At 46.0% G+C, this 18,011-nt stretch overlaps 1 protein-coding gene across 2 annotated transcripts in view; it reads right to left on the minus strand.

Moving 5' to 3' along the window:
* Positions 1–3,297: 3,297 nt before the first annotated feature.
* LOC146205696 (E3 ubiquitin-protein ligase RNF31-like) overlaps positions 3,298–18,011 on the minus strand; it is a 31,451-nt gene continuing 16,737 nt past the window's right edge. For both annotated transcript variants that reach the window (XM_084590356.1, XM_084590355.1), the window contains 4 exons: positions 10,479–10,589; positions 9,680–9,810; positions 8,956–9,121; positions 3,298–3,492 (listed from right to left, as the gene is read on the minus strand). In XM_084590356.1, coding sequence (XP_084446482.1) covers positions 3,460–3,492; positions 8,956–9,121; positions 9,680–9,810; positions 10,479–10,589 — 441 coding nt within the window. In that variant the 3' untranslated portion in view covers positions 3,298–3,459. The remainder of the gene's footprint in view (positions 3,493–8,955; positions 9,122–9,679; positions 9,811–10,478; positions 10,590–18,011) is intronic.

Genomic DNA, 18,011 nt, shown 5'->3' on the forward strand with positions numbered 1-18,011 from the left:
TGGACCCCAGCACACGCCGGTCTCGCCGGCAACGAGGCTGCCCACATGCTCGCCCGCTCCTCGCTACCTCGGGGTGCTGCGGACGCCTCCACAACATCTAAAACCAAAGAATGTATAGGTACCTTTAGGGATGTAACCGACAACTTGAAGAAAGACCGGAGGATATATCCGCCACCGGTTAGATCCCTGAGTAAAAAGGAATCGTACGACTGGAGAAGACTCCAAGCTCGAAATTTCTTTTCGCCCCTGTGGAGGAGTTGGACGGGTGCCAGAGGGCGGAAGAGGGACGGTGCAGAAACCGAAATTTGTAAATTTTGCGGCCACGTGGCAACATTAGATCATATAATATGGAGATGCGTTCGTGCCCCAGGGCGCAACGCGATTAAAACTAGCGATGAATGGGAGACCACGCTAAGAAGCTCCGACGAAAAAACACAGCGATTCGCCGTCCGCCTGGCGGCCGAGGCTGAAGACCTCTTCTCCTAGACGAGGCCGGGTGTCCTCTGGCCGCGGTGTGACAGACTGCCTCCCCGGACGCCTGCGTGCGGACACGTAGGTGGCTGCTGCACCATATTCGGCGGAAATAAATGTTCTTCCTCCTCCTCCTGAAACGGCAAAGTGCTTCTTCTTCCTTTGTAAAGGCACTAGGCTATTCTGGGATTTCTCTCGCTGACGTGACCTATCAGCTGGAACATGAACCTAATTAGGTAAGTGCAAGGAGGAGAAATGCATGATGAAAAGTGAACTTTGTCATGCGAATACATTTTCTGAGGAAAATTCAGGATCCATTCATAAGTTAAAAATTAATTGAGCTGCTTTAAAGGGCCACTGTCCAGGGAAGGCCCTTTTAAGCAAAGGAGCCCAGTGTTTCGATCAGGTACCGGAGATAGTCTGTGCAAGATGCTACAGTGACACGCGCGCCGCAAAGCATCGAAAATACAATTCAAAGCTCTCTCATGCTCTCCTTTGGGAAGCCAGCTTCCCCGTTTCCTTCGCTGGCCCGACGGGCCACAGTAATGACGTACGTACCGCGAACGACGTCCATTGGTCCGTATCGCTGACTGACGGGAGAAGGATGGGTGTCTACCGCTCGCTGCGCGCTTTTCCCTCGCCACGGCCAGACTGAATCCAGCGGCGCTCGCTCCCTCGGCCGGTTTTTTTTTTTTGTTTGTTTTGTTTTTTTTTGTTCGCGCTCGCGGAGTGCCACGCCCCACCTCCCGCCAAAAGCGCAGGAGGAAGGGGAATTTGTCTTGCGGAGGCTAGACGACCTCGGGCAGGAGAGTGAAAAACCTTAGCGAGGGAACGGAAGGAGAGAAGCATGACAGAATCGGGTGATTGCGGTGGCTGTAACTCCGTTAGTAGTTACTCTTTTCAAAAACATTTTGCGGTCTTGCGTTCTAGGGGCGAAGTCTCACAGTCACCGGGGAAGAAAATATTTTCGACCGGAGGGTGGACAGTGGGCCTTTAAGGCTCATCCACACTACTAAATAAGACACTTTATTCCCTTCGATGTGAAATGGGGCAGCCAAAGCGATCCGTTTTTGCCTTTCAGGCCCATTGAGCCCTGATGCCCCATTTTGGCCCCATGCTTCTCAATCCATAATTACTTGCACAGAGAGCGCAATACTTTCAGTGCGTGATTTTGATTCCTTGTGCGTTATAAAAAGCAGGAAATAAATATCTGGCCGCAACTAAAATTCCAGGGTCGAACGGGTAAAGAGTTGATGCGATAGCTTTACCACGTGCATTGTTGCTAAGCGATGGACGTAATTACTTCATAATTGGTAGTCCTCATTAGTAGTGATTAATATGTCTGAGCATCAGGGCGGAGTGGTCGTGCTGCTTAGAACTAGTGAGTAGTATATCCAAATACGAATTGGTGGTCTTTATTTTACCTAAGTGATGCTTTAAATTATACTCCGTTTCATACATCAAGTGCAACACTACCAAAGCTACAGCTCTTGTTCGCGCTCTCCGCATCCGCGATAAAAGGTAGTGCCTGCTCTTGACGAGAGAAAATAACAGTTGCTTTGTCTGCAAGCTTAATACATTTTACATTTGCTATCAACTTCATAAAAAGCACTTTTTTTTTTAGGGAGAAATGGTGGGATTCGGCTAATTTGTAAGTTTTGTTTATGTCGTTTTTGTTCGTGCCGCGTTTTGCTGCCCCGCAACCTTGCCAGCTGTGCCACCAGATGGCGCTGGCTGTGCCCTCCGCGCTGCGCATCTCTTTTTGAGGAAATGGTTCTTTAATGGTTCTTTGGTGCGCATTTTTTCTATAAGATCCGCTCTGTGAAGATGTCTAAGCATGCGAAGCGTGTTATTGCAAACGTGTATGCTCGGAATAGAGCCCGTTTCGGCAGGAACCACTCGCCTACAGAACGAGCGCGCAGCGATATGCCTCCTGTTTTTTTTCTTGCGGACTACTTGCGTAGCTTTCGCTGCGTTGCACCTGATGTATGAAACGGAGTATAGAGCGGCTGTCTACTTACGATATGAGGCGGTCGCATCAGGCTTTTAAACTGCCACTCTCAATGCCCACTCCTCCCTAGTGCAGAGACTTGAGGTTCTTTGTTGTGGGGGTTAGTTAGGGGAATGTGAAAAACATGGGGTGCAAAGCCCTATAACTGTTTCCAAGGATCAGTTAGGGGCCACCGCAACGAGGCTGTGCAGAGGGGGGGGGGGGGGGGGGGGGGGGGGGGGGGGGGATGAAAAAGCAGATGAGTAGTGGAGGATTGGTGGAAAGCGGAGGAGGGGAGGGGGGGGGGGGGGGAGGGCGTTAGTGTGCCCGGCTCGCCACCCAAAGGGCAGAGGATCCACTATTCCCTCAAGCGCGTATTGCTTTTCAACGAAGGTGCCTTTTTTTCAAGGGCACTTTGTAACGCTGTTTAGCTGAGGTTGCGACACAACCCTCCAGGAACCCCCTACCAGCAAACTGCGGACTCGGTCACGTCACGTGGTTTGGTGATATCATTCAACCCACCCGCAATCGGCGCCCGGCGATTGCCGGCATATTGGTCAAAATTTTTATGGCATCAAAAGGACACGTTAGCTAGGCCGAAAAGTGATTTGTCAGCGGGGATATGTGACATCGAGACAATGTGACCTCTTCGACCAACCTGAGAATTTCGTGACAAGTGTCACATTTATTAGGAATATGTACTCTAACGCTATCCCAATAATAAAGAGTATATGTTACAAGAGACTTTGAATATCATCTGTGCCCTCAAGTGTTTTTGTATCTTGTTTTATGAAGCCCCGGACCCAACGCACCAGTTTCTCTATTAAGCAACATCATTTCTGCGATAAATTATGCCGCAGATAACAACGGCGCAATGGTTTATTTCGTTTCAAAAACACAAACATGCTGCGAGCAGTGGCTTCGTTCCGCAGGCGCAGACACGTGACAAATCACGGTCCAAAACGCAAGTAGTCCGAATATCCAAGCTTCTGCTCAATTTAAGCCACAAGCGGCACAGCCTCCGCGACGACCTATGAGAGAGGGAAAAAACACGGCGTGACTCCTGTTGTACAGCACAACCTTTGCGGCAAAACAAAATACACATTACGGTCGGTCTCATCGCACCGCTCAGCTCCGCAGATTGGAAAATTCGCAGTAAAGCTTGTGGCCATATGTCATGAGAACCACAACATATTGTTTGTACCCATCCCCGATTCAAAGCTACCTGTTCAAGCGAACGCAATGCGCATCCCACACAGGCCTCATGTCACAAGTAGCCCACGTCCCTACGAGCTTGCGCTTGAAACCATGGATGCTGTTCCCGAGTTGAAGTTCAGGCATGGTAATTAATTTTTAAATATGTTACCAAATATGATGTAAATACATCGAATGCATGAAGCAACCGCGTATGAATCTTTCGTATAGGCTTAACAGCGCGCCTGCTTTCTAGAAGACGACTAGTATGCGTGTTTCTCATTATTTCAATGTCGAGAGTAAAGTACAGACTTCGCAACTCTAAGAGCACCGACCACCCATTCTAGCGGATAAGGAGAAAGGAAAGAAAACAAAAAATGTCTCACTTTCATGAGGGAAGGCGCCGCCCTCGCGCTGGACTTCACAAATAGCCACGCTTTCAAATGACGACGACATTCATCATGTCCCTTACTGACACTAAATGAGGGAAGTCACGATACATGGCCTAGTGTTATCGCCAATCGGCCTCGCCCGCCGCTGTGAAGCCACTTTTTCCTATCACCTCGCAGTTCAACGAAGGCCATTATCTTAATTTAATGAGCAATGAGCCGAACCCAAAAAATCATTAAGGACTTGCATGATCTGCGCGCTTTAAAGCGAATTGAGCTAAAAATGGATTCAGCCCTTCGAATTAAAATGCATGATTTGTATAATTTATTTCCATTTCAGCTAAATAAACAAAAAATGCACCCACTGTATGTTTAAATCGAAAAATTATACGGTTCATGCATTTTAATTTAGGACACTGTATCGGTTTTTAGCTCAATTCGCATTAAATCCTACAGTTCATGCAACACTTTTATGATTGATTGCTTTGTTTAGGCTCAGGGCTCTACATTAAGTTAGGACATTAGTTTTCAATGAACTGCTAGGCGGTAGGAAAAAGTAGCAACTATTTTGCCCTGACTTCTTTACATCACACATTAAAAAAACGTGGACTTACGGCATATGGAAATGAGAGCGGTATGCTTCGAGTAAGAGTTCGATTGGCGACACGAAACTGTGAAGGGTGTGAAGAGCTGAGAAGTGACTTCATCTACACCCCAACCAGTCCTTATTCCCTAATTCCAAGCGGCCGAGAACCATCGCTTCCGTTGAAGGCTTTATTCCTTCATTCAGTACCATCTAAACAAGAATAAAAGAAATGAAGCAGCAACAGTTGTTACGTACAGTCCTTTTCAAAAGATTTGAAGGCGCCAGGTTGTTTGCTTAGCCGAACAAAGTGCTAACTGCATGCGGGGGTCATTCGTGACGATACATATAGCGGTGACTTAATGCGATTAGCTGTAGGTCGCCGAGTCGCTGCCGTTGATCGCGCTGTTCAGGCTCTGGGTTTGTCGAAAATTTTGTCCAAATTTTGCCCGGAAGTGGCTCGCGAGTCAAGCCAGAATCAGAATACGTTTCCGGCAAATACGTTACTTGCGATCAATTCTGCGAGTGACTTTTTGTTTTTAAAAAGCAGTTTAAGGGAAGAGCCTGCCCGGAATCACTTCGACATTCATGCTTCTAAACAGTTGAGTGAAAGCCTGCTAGGAGCTATGAAACAGATAAAGGTGTTATAAGCTTAGGGTTCAGTTCAGTCGTTCAGTCGTGTCCGACTCTTCGTGACCCTATGGACCATGTCACGCCACGCTTTCCGGTCTCTCACTATCTTCCTAACATCACATAACTTCATCTGCAGTGCCTCGAGGATGCCATCTAACCATCGCGTTCGCTGCCTACCCCTTCTTCGGCGACCCTCAACCTTTCCCAACATCAAATCTTTCTCCAGCGACTCCTCTCTTCTCATCAGATGACCAAAGTAGCTGAGCTTTAACTTTAGAATTTGACCCTCCAATGAGCAGTCAGGGTTTATGGTCGACAATATTGACTGATTTGATCTTCTGGCAGTCCAAGGAACTCTCAGGAGTCTTCGCCAGCACCACAATTCAAACGCGTCAATTCTTCGGCAGTCAGCCTTTTTCACGGTCCAACTCTCGCATCCATACATCACAACTGGAAAGACCATAGCACGAGTTATACGGATCTTGGTTGGCAGACTAATGTCTCTGCTCTTTACTAGGCGGTCAAGGCTAACCATTGCTCTCTTTCCAAGAAGCAGACGTCTCCTAATTTCATGGCTGCAGTCTCCTTCCGAGGTAATCTTGGAGCCCAAGAAGAGAAAATCTGTCACAGCTTCCACTTCTTGTCCCTTGATGCACCAGGACTTGATAGGGCAAGACGCCATGATCTTTGTCTTTTTAATGTTCAGTTTAAGCCCAAACTTCTCACTCTCTTCTTGTACGCGCATCAGAAGTCTCTTGAGTTCCGCTTCACTTTCTGCCATTAAAGTGGTATCATCCGCATATCTAAGGTTGTTGATGCGTTTTCCAGCAATCTTCACTCCAGCTGAAGACTCGTCCAGACCGGCATTCCTCATGATGCACTCTGCATATAGGTTAAATAGGCAGGGCGACAGTATGCAGCCTTGCCTCACTCCTTTCTCAATCGGAAACCAATCAGTAAGACCATGCCCAGTTCTGACTGTGGCCTCTTGTCCTTCATACAGGTTCCTGAGGAGACAGATAAGGTGAATTGGAACTCCCATCTCTTGGAGAGCTTGCCACAATCTGCTATGATCTACGCAGTCAAACGCTTTCGCATAATCAATAAAGCAGAAGTAGATGGGTTTCTGGAACTCTCTTGCTTTTTCCATGATCCAGCGAAGGTTGGCAACTTGGTCTCTAGTTCCTCTGCCCTTGCGAAACCCAGCTTGCACGTCCGGAAGCTCCCGATCCACATACTGCTGCAGCCTACCTTGGAGGATTTTCAACATCACCTTGCTAGCATGCGAAATAAGCGCGATCGTGCGGTAGTTGGAACAATCTTTGACACTGCCTTTCTTTGGAATGGGGATGTAAACTGACCTCCTCCAATCCTGTGGCCACTGCAGGGTTGTCCAAATCTTCTGACATAATGTATGCAGAATGTTAACAGCATCATGGTTGAGGTTTTGAAGCAACTCAGCTGGAATGCCATCAATTCCGCTAGCTTTGTTCTTAGCAAGGCTGGCTAAGGCCCATTCAACTTCACTCTTCAGGATGCCGGCTCGAGATCAGTGATCACAACCGTCTTATGTTGGGCTTGCACATACGGGTCCTTCTTGTACAGTTCTTCTGTGTATTCCTGCCACCTCTTTTTTATCTCTGAGGCTTCAGTGAGGTCCTTGCCTCGTTTGTCCTTTATCACGCCCAGCTTAGCACAGAAGCTTCCTTTGATATCTTTGATTGTCTTATACAGAGCTCTTGTGTTCCTTAATTGGCTGTTGTCCTCAACTGCTTGGCACTGTATGTTCAGGAAGGCATTCTTATCTCTCCTTGCTATTTTCTGAAAATCCGCATTGAGAACCTTGTATCTTTCTCTTTCCCCCATAACTTTTGCCATCCTCCTTTCCTCAGCTATTTGCAAAGCCTCTTCAGATAACCAGTTTGCCTTCTTGCATTTCTTTTGCTTTGGAACTACCTTAGCAGCAACTTCTTGTATTATATCACGAACATCAGTCCACAACTCTTCGGGCTCTTTGTCTTCTAGATCTAATTCTTCAAATCGATTCCTCACTTCCACAGCATATTCTAATGGAATTTGATCCAGATCATACCTGAAAGGCCTTCTAGTTTTCTGCGTTTTCCTCAATCGAAGCTTAATCTTGGCAACAAGAAGCTGATGATCGGTGCCACAATCGGCCTCAGGCCTTGTTTTTACTGCTTGTATAGCGCTTCTCCATCTCTGCCGGCAAATAATATAATCGATCTGATTCCTGTACAGACCGTCCGGTGAAGTCCATGTGTACAGGCGCCTCTTGTGCTGTTGAAAATGAGTATTCGCTATGGTCAGGTTGTTTTCTTGACAAAACTCTACTAGTCTCTGCCCAGCTTCATTTGGCTCACCAAGACCGAACTTGCCTGTAATTCCGGATATTTCTTCACTCCCTACCTTAGCATTCCAGTCTCCTATGAGAAAAACGACGTCTGATGATGGGGTGCGGTCTAAAAGGCCTTGTAGGTCCGCATAAAATCTCTCAACGTCAGCTTCTTCAGCAGTAGTGGTCGGTGCATAGACTTGGATAACTGTTATGTTGAAAGGTTGACCTTGGATCCGAAGTGAAATCATTCGGTCGTTCTTGGGGTTGTACCCTAGCACTGCTTTGCCCATTCTTCTGTTTACTATGAGAGCGACCCCATTCCTTCTCTTGGATTCGTGCCCACAATAAAAGACATAATGGTCGCCGGAGTTAAATTCTCCCATTCCGGTCCACTTGAGCTCGCTGATACCCAAGATATCAATGTTCAATCTGTCCATTTCTCGCTTGACGACATCCAGTTTACCTTGCGTCATAGATCTTACATTCCATGTTGCTATGTGATATACCTCCTTTCAACATCGGACTTTCCGGTCGCTTCCCGACACATCCACAACTGAGCGTCCTTTTGGCTTTAGCCCAGCCGCTTCATTCGTCCTGGAGCTACTAGGAATCGCCCTTTGTTCATCCCCAGTAACATGTGGGACGCCTTCCAACCTGGGGGGCTCATCTTCCGGCGCCATATCATTAATGGTATTGTGACTGGCCATGGGGTTTTCTTGGCAAGAAATACTGGAGTGAGTTGCCATTACCTTCTCCAGTGAATCACATTTTGTCAGAACTCTCTGCCGTGACCTGTCTATCTTGGGTGGCCCTACACAGCAGAGCTCACGACTTCATCGAGTTTCGCAAGCCCCTCCGCCACGACAAGGCAGTGATCCATGAAGGGGAAGCTTAGGGTACATAGACATCATGGAGCACATTAAAACTAAGCTTAGGGTACATAGTTTTAATGTGCTCCATGATGTCTAAAGGGTTGTTGAAAATTGAGCATTATTGAAACTCTGCTCGTCGTGGGACGTAACTGAAATCTGAAGCGGCTGCAAACCAGCAACGCTGCTGAAAAGCTCTGCTCTGCCACCAGGACAATCGTTCGTGCAGGCATACTCGCGGCAGCGATAGGCGACGGCCGTTTCATGCTTTAAGGAGGGGTCGGAAAGGCTATCCTCGCCCTACGCAAATATCCAGCGCTGGACATGTCTTATCAGCTGCACTGCGCAGGGAACCAGAAGCAAACCCAATGACCCAGAAACTTCGAAAAAGGAGTTAGCACGTCCTGTGGAAAACTGCTTGGAATGTAGAATGTCACTAGCTTTACGAGGAAAACTTTACCGAGCCTTACCTGTCGAAGCGCTGCTGTTTTTTCTTCTTCACTGAGTGCTGCTATCACCGGCACATCCTTGTCATTTTTTCGAAGCTCTTCCTCCAGCTTCTCATTGTTCATAAGGCTGAGCACGTCCACGCGGTTGGCGAAAATGGCATCGCAGAGGTATTCCTTGTAGTGCTTTCTGTCGAGGGAAGTGGAATAGGTAATGTAGAGCTCTGTTTTGCTCTAATTTATTTAAATCCGTCCGGCATTCTTATTCACAATTTTGCAAGCTACCCAAGCAAGAGAGCTATGGAACTGAAAATGGTAGATGTAACGTCAAGAGATAGAAAGCATGCAGAGTTGGTCAGAGAAATAACTCGAGTTGATGACACTCTAGTGGAAGTGAAGAAATGGACATGGGCTGGGTATGTAGTGCGTAGGGAGGCCAACTGATGGTCTCTAAGGTAACAAATTAGGTTCCAAGGGAAGGAAAGCGTAGCAGGGGGCGGCAGAACGTTAGGTGGGCGGATGAGGTTAACAAGTTCGCAGGGGTCAAGTGGACTCAGCTAGCACGAGACGGGGTAATTGGAGTAATATGGGAGAGGCCTTCACCCTGCAGTATATATGCACATACGCTGTCGCCTTCTCTGCTTTCTGTAAGCCTGCGCAGTGCTAAAATTATCTTGAAGCTACGCATGAAAGTAAATCACTTGTTTCAGTAGTCATTCAAGACGTAAAAACGTGGCGGTACACATACTCGCACTTCCTGCCTTTCAGCACCGGCTGCCCGCATTGTGAGTCATGAAATTCTTCATTGGTCACATTGACGGAGCAAGTCGACGTAGAATCTGCTGCAGGGATCTCTTCGTCGACACCGACCGACGCATTCTGGAAGAATGAGTCCAATTTTCAAAATGGTTTGCGCTTGAATCTCGCCATTTTATGTCTTCAAGAAAGAACCACAGGGCGAAAAATACTCATGCCATTCATGCTCATAACCCACAAACATAGTTTCCAAGCGCGACAGCTGCCAAAGTCGTCGTTGTTTGTCGTTACGTCATTTATGAGGTATTAGTGTATTTTTCAGAATATTATAAATTAGAATAATTTATTTAGCTGAGAAGAATCGGGTAGTTCAAGGACTCAACTGCTCAAAAGAGGGCACAGTCGCTGGCACTTGGGAAAGTAAAGATTCCAGGGCTTGCGGCAAACACATTATGTAAGTTTTTTTTTTTTTTTTTTTTTTTTTTTTTTTTTTTTTTTTTTGCCTATTACAAAGGTTATTGTATATCAAGGTTCTATCGTGATCTAATGCTACCGCCAATCTCACGGACGAGTCTGACACTGCCTCCACACAATGTTTCCATCAGCGCGTCCCTATAAAACTAATGCAGGTCATCAATATGCTATCTGTTTTCCCTCATACTTTAGCTTGCGGTGGCATCGAATAATCATATTTATTCTTCCAGTTCTTTGAAACGGAGCGCAACGTGCAGCCGTGGAAAGATGATGGAGAACAACACCAAGGAAGAAAAAATCTTTCAGCACGACGCTACCTTGAGAAGCCCGATGAGTTCATCGTGACTGTAGTCTCTTGTGTAAAAAAAGCAGTTCCTCGGATGGTGGCCATGCATGCCTTTGTTCTTGCAAGCTGCTCTGCCGCACGCCTACAGAGTGAAAAAAAGAACCAAGGCAAAGACAATAAAACCAAGCCACAATTACAAGGGAAGCACATCTGTACTCCTTTAAATGCTGCTATAATGCAACCTGGAAGCCAAAATAGTTTAGTTTGGTTTATAGGGCTTAACGTCCCAAAGTGACTCAGACTATGAGAGACGCCGCAAGCAAAAAATAGAGTACGGCCAATAGGTGTGTATATATATATATATATATATATATATATATATATATATATATATATATATATATATATATATATATATATATATATATATATATATTATGAAAGAAGGCTAGGTTGAGACGGCAAGGTCGTGACGGCAAGGCCAGCGCTGCCTTGTCTAGCGTTTTAATCCGATGACAAAAACCCAGGCGCGTGCCGGAGCCGGCGCCGCGGGACGATGATGATGGTATGTACAAATGAAAGAGGAAGATCATGGCATGTACAAATTAAAGAACATCCATATATATATATATATATATATATATATATATATATATATATATATATATAGATAAATGAAGGGGAAATGAGGGTGCTCGTTATAATACATGAAGGAAAGAAGCCAACAATCGGCGAGGCCAAGGAAAGCATTGGGGATTGTACTTTGTCTTATTTTTTTTTAATTTTTACTTCGATAATCACATAAATTAGTAATGTAATCTGTTCAGGGGAAAGATAATTAAACACAAAGTAGAAGAAAAAACAACGTGCCGATGGTGGGATCCGAACCTACGACCTCCGAATATCGCGTCCGGTGCTCTTCCAACTGAGCTACATCGGCCGCTATCCCCCCTGCTACTTTCTCGGGTATTAATGTTGTCTGTATACAGACCTTGAGAGTGTTCACCAGCGCCACCCTCAACCAAAGCGGCAGACGTGGAACGTCCTGTGTTACCGCCAGCGTCACGTAGAAGCCATATATATATATATATATAGATATAAACATTGATATTTAAATGAATACTCTTCGATTCGTCGAACGAGTCCAATAAAGCATTTTCAACATTATTCTAAACGAATCAAATAGGTTCTGAAGGGTCCAAATGTTTTTCGAATAATTGACATGAAGTTAGAATCAGGTTTACCGTAATTATCTTACTGGACTGTTCTAAATACAGATGCCACACGAACAATGCTGCCGCGATCGGTATGCGCGAGATGAGAGTGGCGGTCCGTCCGCGTGGTGGCGTTCATAGCGCGCCCGATTGGGGGACCACACCTCATATGTAGCTCTGGCCCCCCTTCCTTCATCAATAGGAAATCACTTTTGACGATGATTGAGTCTACACGGACTGATTGTTTCGAATTGAGATCAGTGTTGCGTATTTTAACAACAGTTTATATGAATTCGCAAGATGCCGCACTGCAGCGACGCCATTAGCGCTTCGCTGTTACGCACAATTTACGCTGTTACGCACAATGAGAGCCGGCTGAGGGTTCATCACCATGCGATTCGTATTCCACTGTGTTTTCAGCACAGCTGTATTTCTGTTCGACTCAGTATAACAGAGTTACACACTACTCGTATTCCATTCGGTTTCGAAAAAAAAAAATTATTAGCAAATCCTTAGTTTGACCACATCTCTTATTGTCTCTATATTATTCCTGATTATCTCTATTATCTCCTATTATATTATCTCTATAATTATTCCTTATTACAGAGTAAGAAAGTGAAATATAGCACCGCAATGACACAGGCTGTAAAAACTTTAAAGCACAAAAAGCCGATTTGAGCCGAGCTCTCAAATATTCTTACAAAGCATGAAAGTTCACGCGCATCCACAGGCTTCCTGGCCTGCCATTGGTCGTCAGGTTGGTTTCGTTGTCTGTTTTTGTAGGGTGTTATTTCGCCCACGAATGGGTCAAAATGCAAGAGGAAAATGAAAAGAAAATTGGTAAACATCACTGCTGGCTTTCCTCGCTGGTTTGACTATTGACATTCAATTTATCATTTACAGGATGTGGTTAAAACCGCGGGCTCTGAGTAAAATTTATTCCTGTAGGTTTTCATGAACGGGTTTTGAAATGGGTAAAGTATAGTATCAAAAAATGGTAGCAGTCTTCATCTTTGCCTTTAAGTGCATGACGCGACGACAGCGTTAATGGCTGCCGTCTGTGGCTCCACTTCCACATCCTTGTCCGTGCACGTGCACTCTGCTACTCGTTTAATCCCTAATCTCCTAATGTTTGCTTCGATTACCTCACATTTACTCATTAGCATAGAGTCGTATATGCTACCGCATTACGTGAAAGACCACGCGACAATTAGAGTCCAGCTTTGACCAAACCGTACGAACGTGCCTGGCTAGGAATAGCGTGTCTGATTCGGGATACAAGGTCCCCAATGGGTTCGATTCCCATTTCAAAGGATCTACACGAGTTGGCAGCTCGTGCCATATGATGATGTGTTGTGACGTCACGCGACCCGCCGATCAATAAGCGCCCGCCCTGTCCTCTGCCAACTACCACGTGCCAGCGCCGACAACGCCTGATTTTCTGAGAAACAAAAGGGTTTTAAAGTTACCGCTACCCTAGTAACTGCCTAGTGTTCCCACGTGCCATGCAACCTGAATACTCAGCCGTGGTGAAACTGTGTTGGTTGGCACCTGGTTAGCTTTAATCAGGCGGAGCCATTCCTCTTCTTCCCTTCAAATTGCTTGTTGTCGTGTCAGCACGCATCAGTAAACCCTTCCTACGTAGGCGACAGATTTGAAGGAGGTGGAAGACGACACCTTCTTTGCCAAATGCAGCCAGACTGGACAGTTTGCTTCTCATTCGCACAGTCGAGCCCCTTCCATGAAGATCAAAAGGTCTTGAAAGGAGAAGGCAAATGTTCGATCCTTACCTTACATACGCTCTGAAATCAGGGGGTAGAATAAGTGCTCCGAGAGAGAAGAAAACCATGCAGTCCGGTTGCTTTTGTGAAAGACGTTATTGCTACCGACGCCGCAATCGCCTTTCATACCACTCCTGATATTGCAGACGTCTCCATTGCCAGCATATTGTTTTGCCAAGATGCACCCAAAATCGCTTTAATCGACAGATAATTATCGTTTACATAAGAACATACGCAGGGTAATATTAGATTTAACGGCACGCGAGTAGTCGAAAAACAACCGCTTACCACTCTAAAGAAATATAAATTTACCAAGTAGCTCGACAAGACCATCTCCGATGCGATTTCTATGGGTGTCAATGCTGACCATGGAACTGGAGCAAAATGCCCTTGTGCCACGCAAGGTAACCTAATGAGATATTAATAAAAAAAAAACGACACGTATCGCTAAAGAATGGAAAGGTCATCTAGTTGGTCCACACTCATTTCGAAGGCTAGGTACACCGCAAATTGGATGCAAGACAGAAAAGGTCCATACAAGACGGGCGCCAACTCGCAACTTAATAACTAAAATTTATTCGTTTTTTTTTTTAATATAGGAGACACGTGTGAACCACCCAAATAGGATTCATATAATCATCTCAGTCGGGTTATGATTTTTCTGGTTCTTTTAGTTCTAATGGTACTCAAGTTTTGCAGATCGAGGTTAGTTTTTTTTTTACCATATTTCGTTAACCTTTAGAATTTCCCACTTTAGTCACAAGCGCTTTCTTCTGCAGCAATTACGTATATGCAAATAATTCGAGTTCGATTGGCCATTTTTGTGCTCGTTGATGCTTTGGTTGATATATCGTGTATACTGAGCGCTGTATTTTTTCCCGCACCTCACCGGCACTTCGTACCTAACTCCCACACTGTATGGCACTGACGAAGCCAAGTGAATTTTAATATTTCGCAACCTGTCATGTTGCTGTTCTGATCCCGTTATTTTCCTACTGAATATCAATAACTTTGCATATTAGCTTCAGTTTCCGTTGGGATGATAGCACAACTTCTGCTCGAAAATGTTTCACAATATCCACTTTTTAGTCCATGTTGCATGTGGTGAAGACTATATATAGTTTACCAACGGTTTCTTTCATTCAAGAGGACAATCTCCTTGCGTTCAGCGGGTGTTACAGACTTTCGCCATTTCTATCCGCTGCGTTCAGTTTAATGCTCAGTTGCAAAACAATCAATACGCTGCATGCAACGCTCCTTACGAAAAGCGCTACAGTTCGATATATCAATAATTCGATATAGAAAACACCCCGTCAGATTAGCGCTCCTATATGATCCAGAAGCGTTAATACGGTGCATTCACGTTAGCGGCACTATTACTGCAGCGATGTGCTGCCCGCCGTCATATGGCAGCCCATCGCTCGCTGCGGGTATGGTCCCTGCGGAAGCTAGCGAGGCGCACGCGCGCATCCGAGCGGCGAGTCAGTTGAGCCAGGCATCTAAAAAAAGGGGCGCACTAGGCGCACCTCCACATGCCGCTCCGTGAGCGCGAGCACGCGCTGAAAATATTTGGTTGGTACATATCGTAGCGCCGGAGTTCAAGCTGCTAGCACTTGGCGTCTCGTGCAACGTACGTGTCACGTGTGCCGTCAGGTTTGGTGTTCACATAAAAGCTGCTTTGTACGATGTTTTGGTAACTTTGTACGATGCTTTGGAAATTCGGTTAATGGCGCACTACAAATGCAATAATGACTAAGTAATAAGGTGCACTTGACACCATCACCACTGAAGCAGGCCACGCGAAAACTGCCGCAAGCTTTCGGTCAGCGAGGCTGGCTTCACCGCACAACAACCGGTGAACTGAACTTCAGTGACACGTTTACTCGCTTTGTTTCTGGAAGAATTACGAATCTTTCCACAATGGTCGGTAAAACCTTTTGCGGCGGTTGTCTTGAGAACAGATATCACAGCGGAGAGGGGAGGCCGCATTCCCTCACTTTATGTTCCTGGAGTTAATAAGAAACATTACCAGCTTTGATGGGAGGATCCATGCAATCACAGTGCTGCGAACTGTTCACAAGATGGAATGTTTTGATCTGTGACTACGTTTACGCAACGTTGCCTGAATAATTACGCACATTTCCAGCGATCCTTGACCTGGGAGCAGATCACAGTAGTCGTGGGGCGACCGCGTTTATTCGCTTAAACATATTTAGAATAATTGCGATGATTAAACCATTGACGACAGGACCATTCAGATCCTTGCCTTCCGACAGGTTACGGATGGCAGTGGCGTAGACGTAGATATTTTTCGGGAGGGGGGGGGGGGGGGGCGTTATACGCAAAAAAGGGGGGCTGCAGAGGGGTAATGAAGCACTCGTAACATTTAGGAAGTTGCTCAATGTCCTTCCCTGGCTACGCCACTGTCGGCTGGCAACCATGTTTACTCACTTTTCGTTCTTGTATTAATTACAAACATTTTCATCATTGGCGAGAGAACGCTCGCGGTAGTTGTTTTAAGAACAGATGAAGGGGGGTGGGGGGGGGGGGGGGAGTGGGTTGCCAGCGTTTACCTAACGTTTTTGAAATAAATGCTGATATGTCCACCATTAACCAGAGGGCCATTGCGATTCGTGGACTGAGGAAAGGTAGCAGCGAAACCATTGTGATTTCAACACGGTGGAAATCGTTTACAGCTTTGAAGATTTCCCGACCTGTTTTCTTTTTGCTTGATTGCACAAACCGGTGCCCGTCGTCTTTTATCATGATGGAATCGCCACCACAACACTGGCGCAGGCTTTGCCCGCAGAGAGCAATAAAATTACGCACGAAGGGGTTACTAGCTTATGAAGAGTAATCAATGTCGTGAATATCCGTTCTGTGTTCAAGGTCGTCGCCGTCTTTCTCGAAAGGGTGTTCAGAAATTTTCGACATTTCACGCATGGAATGGTGGCTCAACAACGTTACGGCACCTTGAGTAGCGCGCCGGTATATGTCAGTATAGTATGGTCGGTGGTTAGACTTCTTTGACCAACGCCGCATATTGTCAGCGAAAGAATCCGCGCATAGCATCTTGATGAGAAGACGCAGCCATCAGGACACTGCATGAGTAAGGCTAGGCAGGTGGTTCCAGGTAATACGATTCGGCCGCGTGATGGCACCACAAAGTTTAGCAGCGTGAAATTTCTCCTTCCTTTGGAAAGGCGTCAGTTAGGAGCCGCATGGAACAGTAAATAAAACAATGGTCCAGCGAACCGGAAAGAGTGTGACAAAAGACCCTGGCTTCTAATTTTTACTTCAAGAAGGGTTAACGGTGATGTACAGTCTTTTTCAAAAGTGTAGGGCCCAGAAGGTCTGTTTTTGAGCCACTTCGTGCAACTCCGATGCATTTCCAGTGTTCCGATTCCCTTGATGGTAACCAGGCTTCTTTGTGTGTGTGTGCGGAAATGACCTTCCCTAATGCTCAGTCAGCGCCACTACAAGGCTCAGATTCAGACCGCCTGGTCAATACTTTTGACAAATGCTATATACATCTTCATTCTGACGATGTGTACAACTTCGGACGTCGACTGTCGAGATAAACGAAGTTCCCTGTGGGAGTACTTCGTAGTTAGGCTGACTGAGTTGACGTGGCACATTGTAACGGCAAAAGTAGCGGTGCAGAAGCTTTGTGGACCATCTTCGCACTGTGATAGGGCTCCAGATCCAAATTCGTTTTCCGGGCTTGAGAATAAAGTCAGTGTGGTGAAGATTGTAGCGCTGAACGTAACTTCTTTCCTGGTAGCAGATCCTCTGTCGAGTCAGTTGGCTTGCAGCCTCTGAGTGACGGATAAGTTGGTTATCACACGTGACAGAGAAATTACAGTCGCTCCCGGATATATCGAATTATTACCTACATCGAACTCTCAGAATATAGCTTTGAAAATCGCATGCAAAAGTATAGGTCAAATATTCAGGGAAATCTCCCAAGGTGGAGTAGATTTGTGATAAGGGAGTAATCACTCATTGCGTCCACGCAAGCGCACCCACGAATTTTTCTTTAACTACGAAGTTTCTGAAAAAGCTGTTAGCTTTCCTTTGTAGCCGTATGGCTGCCCTTGGGTGGGTGCAATGAGTAATTACTCCCTTATTGCAAAAGTATAGGAGTGGTGTTCACGTATATCCACCGCCTGTTCTGCGCAGCATTCCATACATCGAACTGCGCGCCATGAATCTGCAATGGCCGTTTCTCCTAATGGCGCCTCAAGTCACTTCTCGCGCCTGGAGTGAAGTCGGCTGCACACCTTGGGAAACTTTTAGGTGCGCTAACGCTGTGAAACTGCTGGCTGAGATTACCGCCGAGTCCAATTAAAAACGGCCTTCTCTCTGGCGTACAAGTTTTCAGCGCGTCAACGCTGTCATGCGGGGAAGCCGAAAATCGGTTTACCAGTTGCTCTGCGGTGAACCAGCCTTGCACCGAAGGCTTGCAGAGGTTCTCGTGTGGCCTGTTTCACTGGTGAAAGTGTAAACTGCTCCTTATTATTCAGTCAGTGTTGCATTTAGAGTGTACCAGTAACCGAATTCTATGCA

Source organism: Amblyomma maculatum, chromosome 1, assembly GCF_055883805.1.
Source record: "Amblyomma maculatum isolate TAMU_Amacu chromosome 1, ASM5588380v1, whole genome shotgun sequence".
NCBI lineage: Eukaryota > Metazoa > Arthropoda > Arachnida > Ixodida > Ixodidae > Amblyomma > Amblyomma maculatum.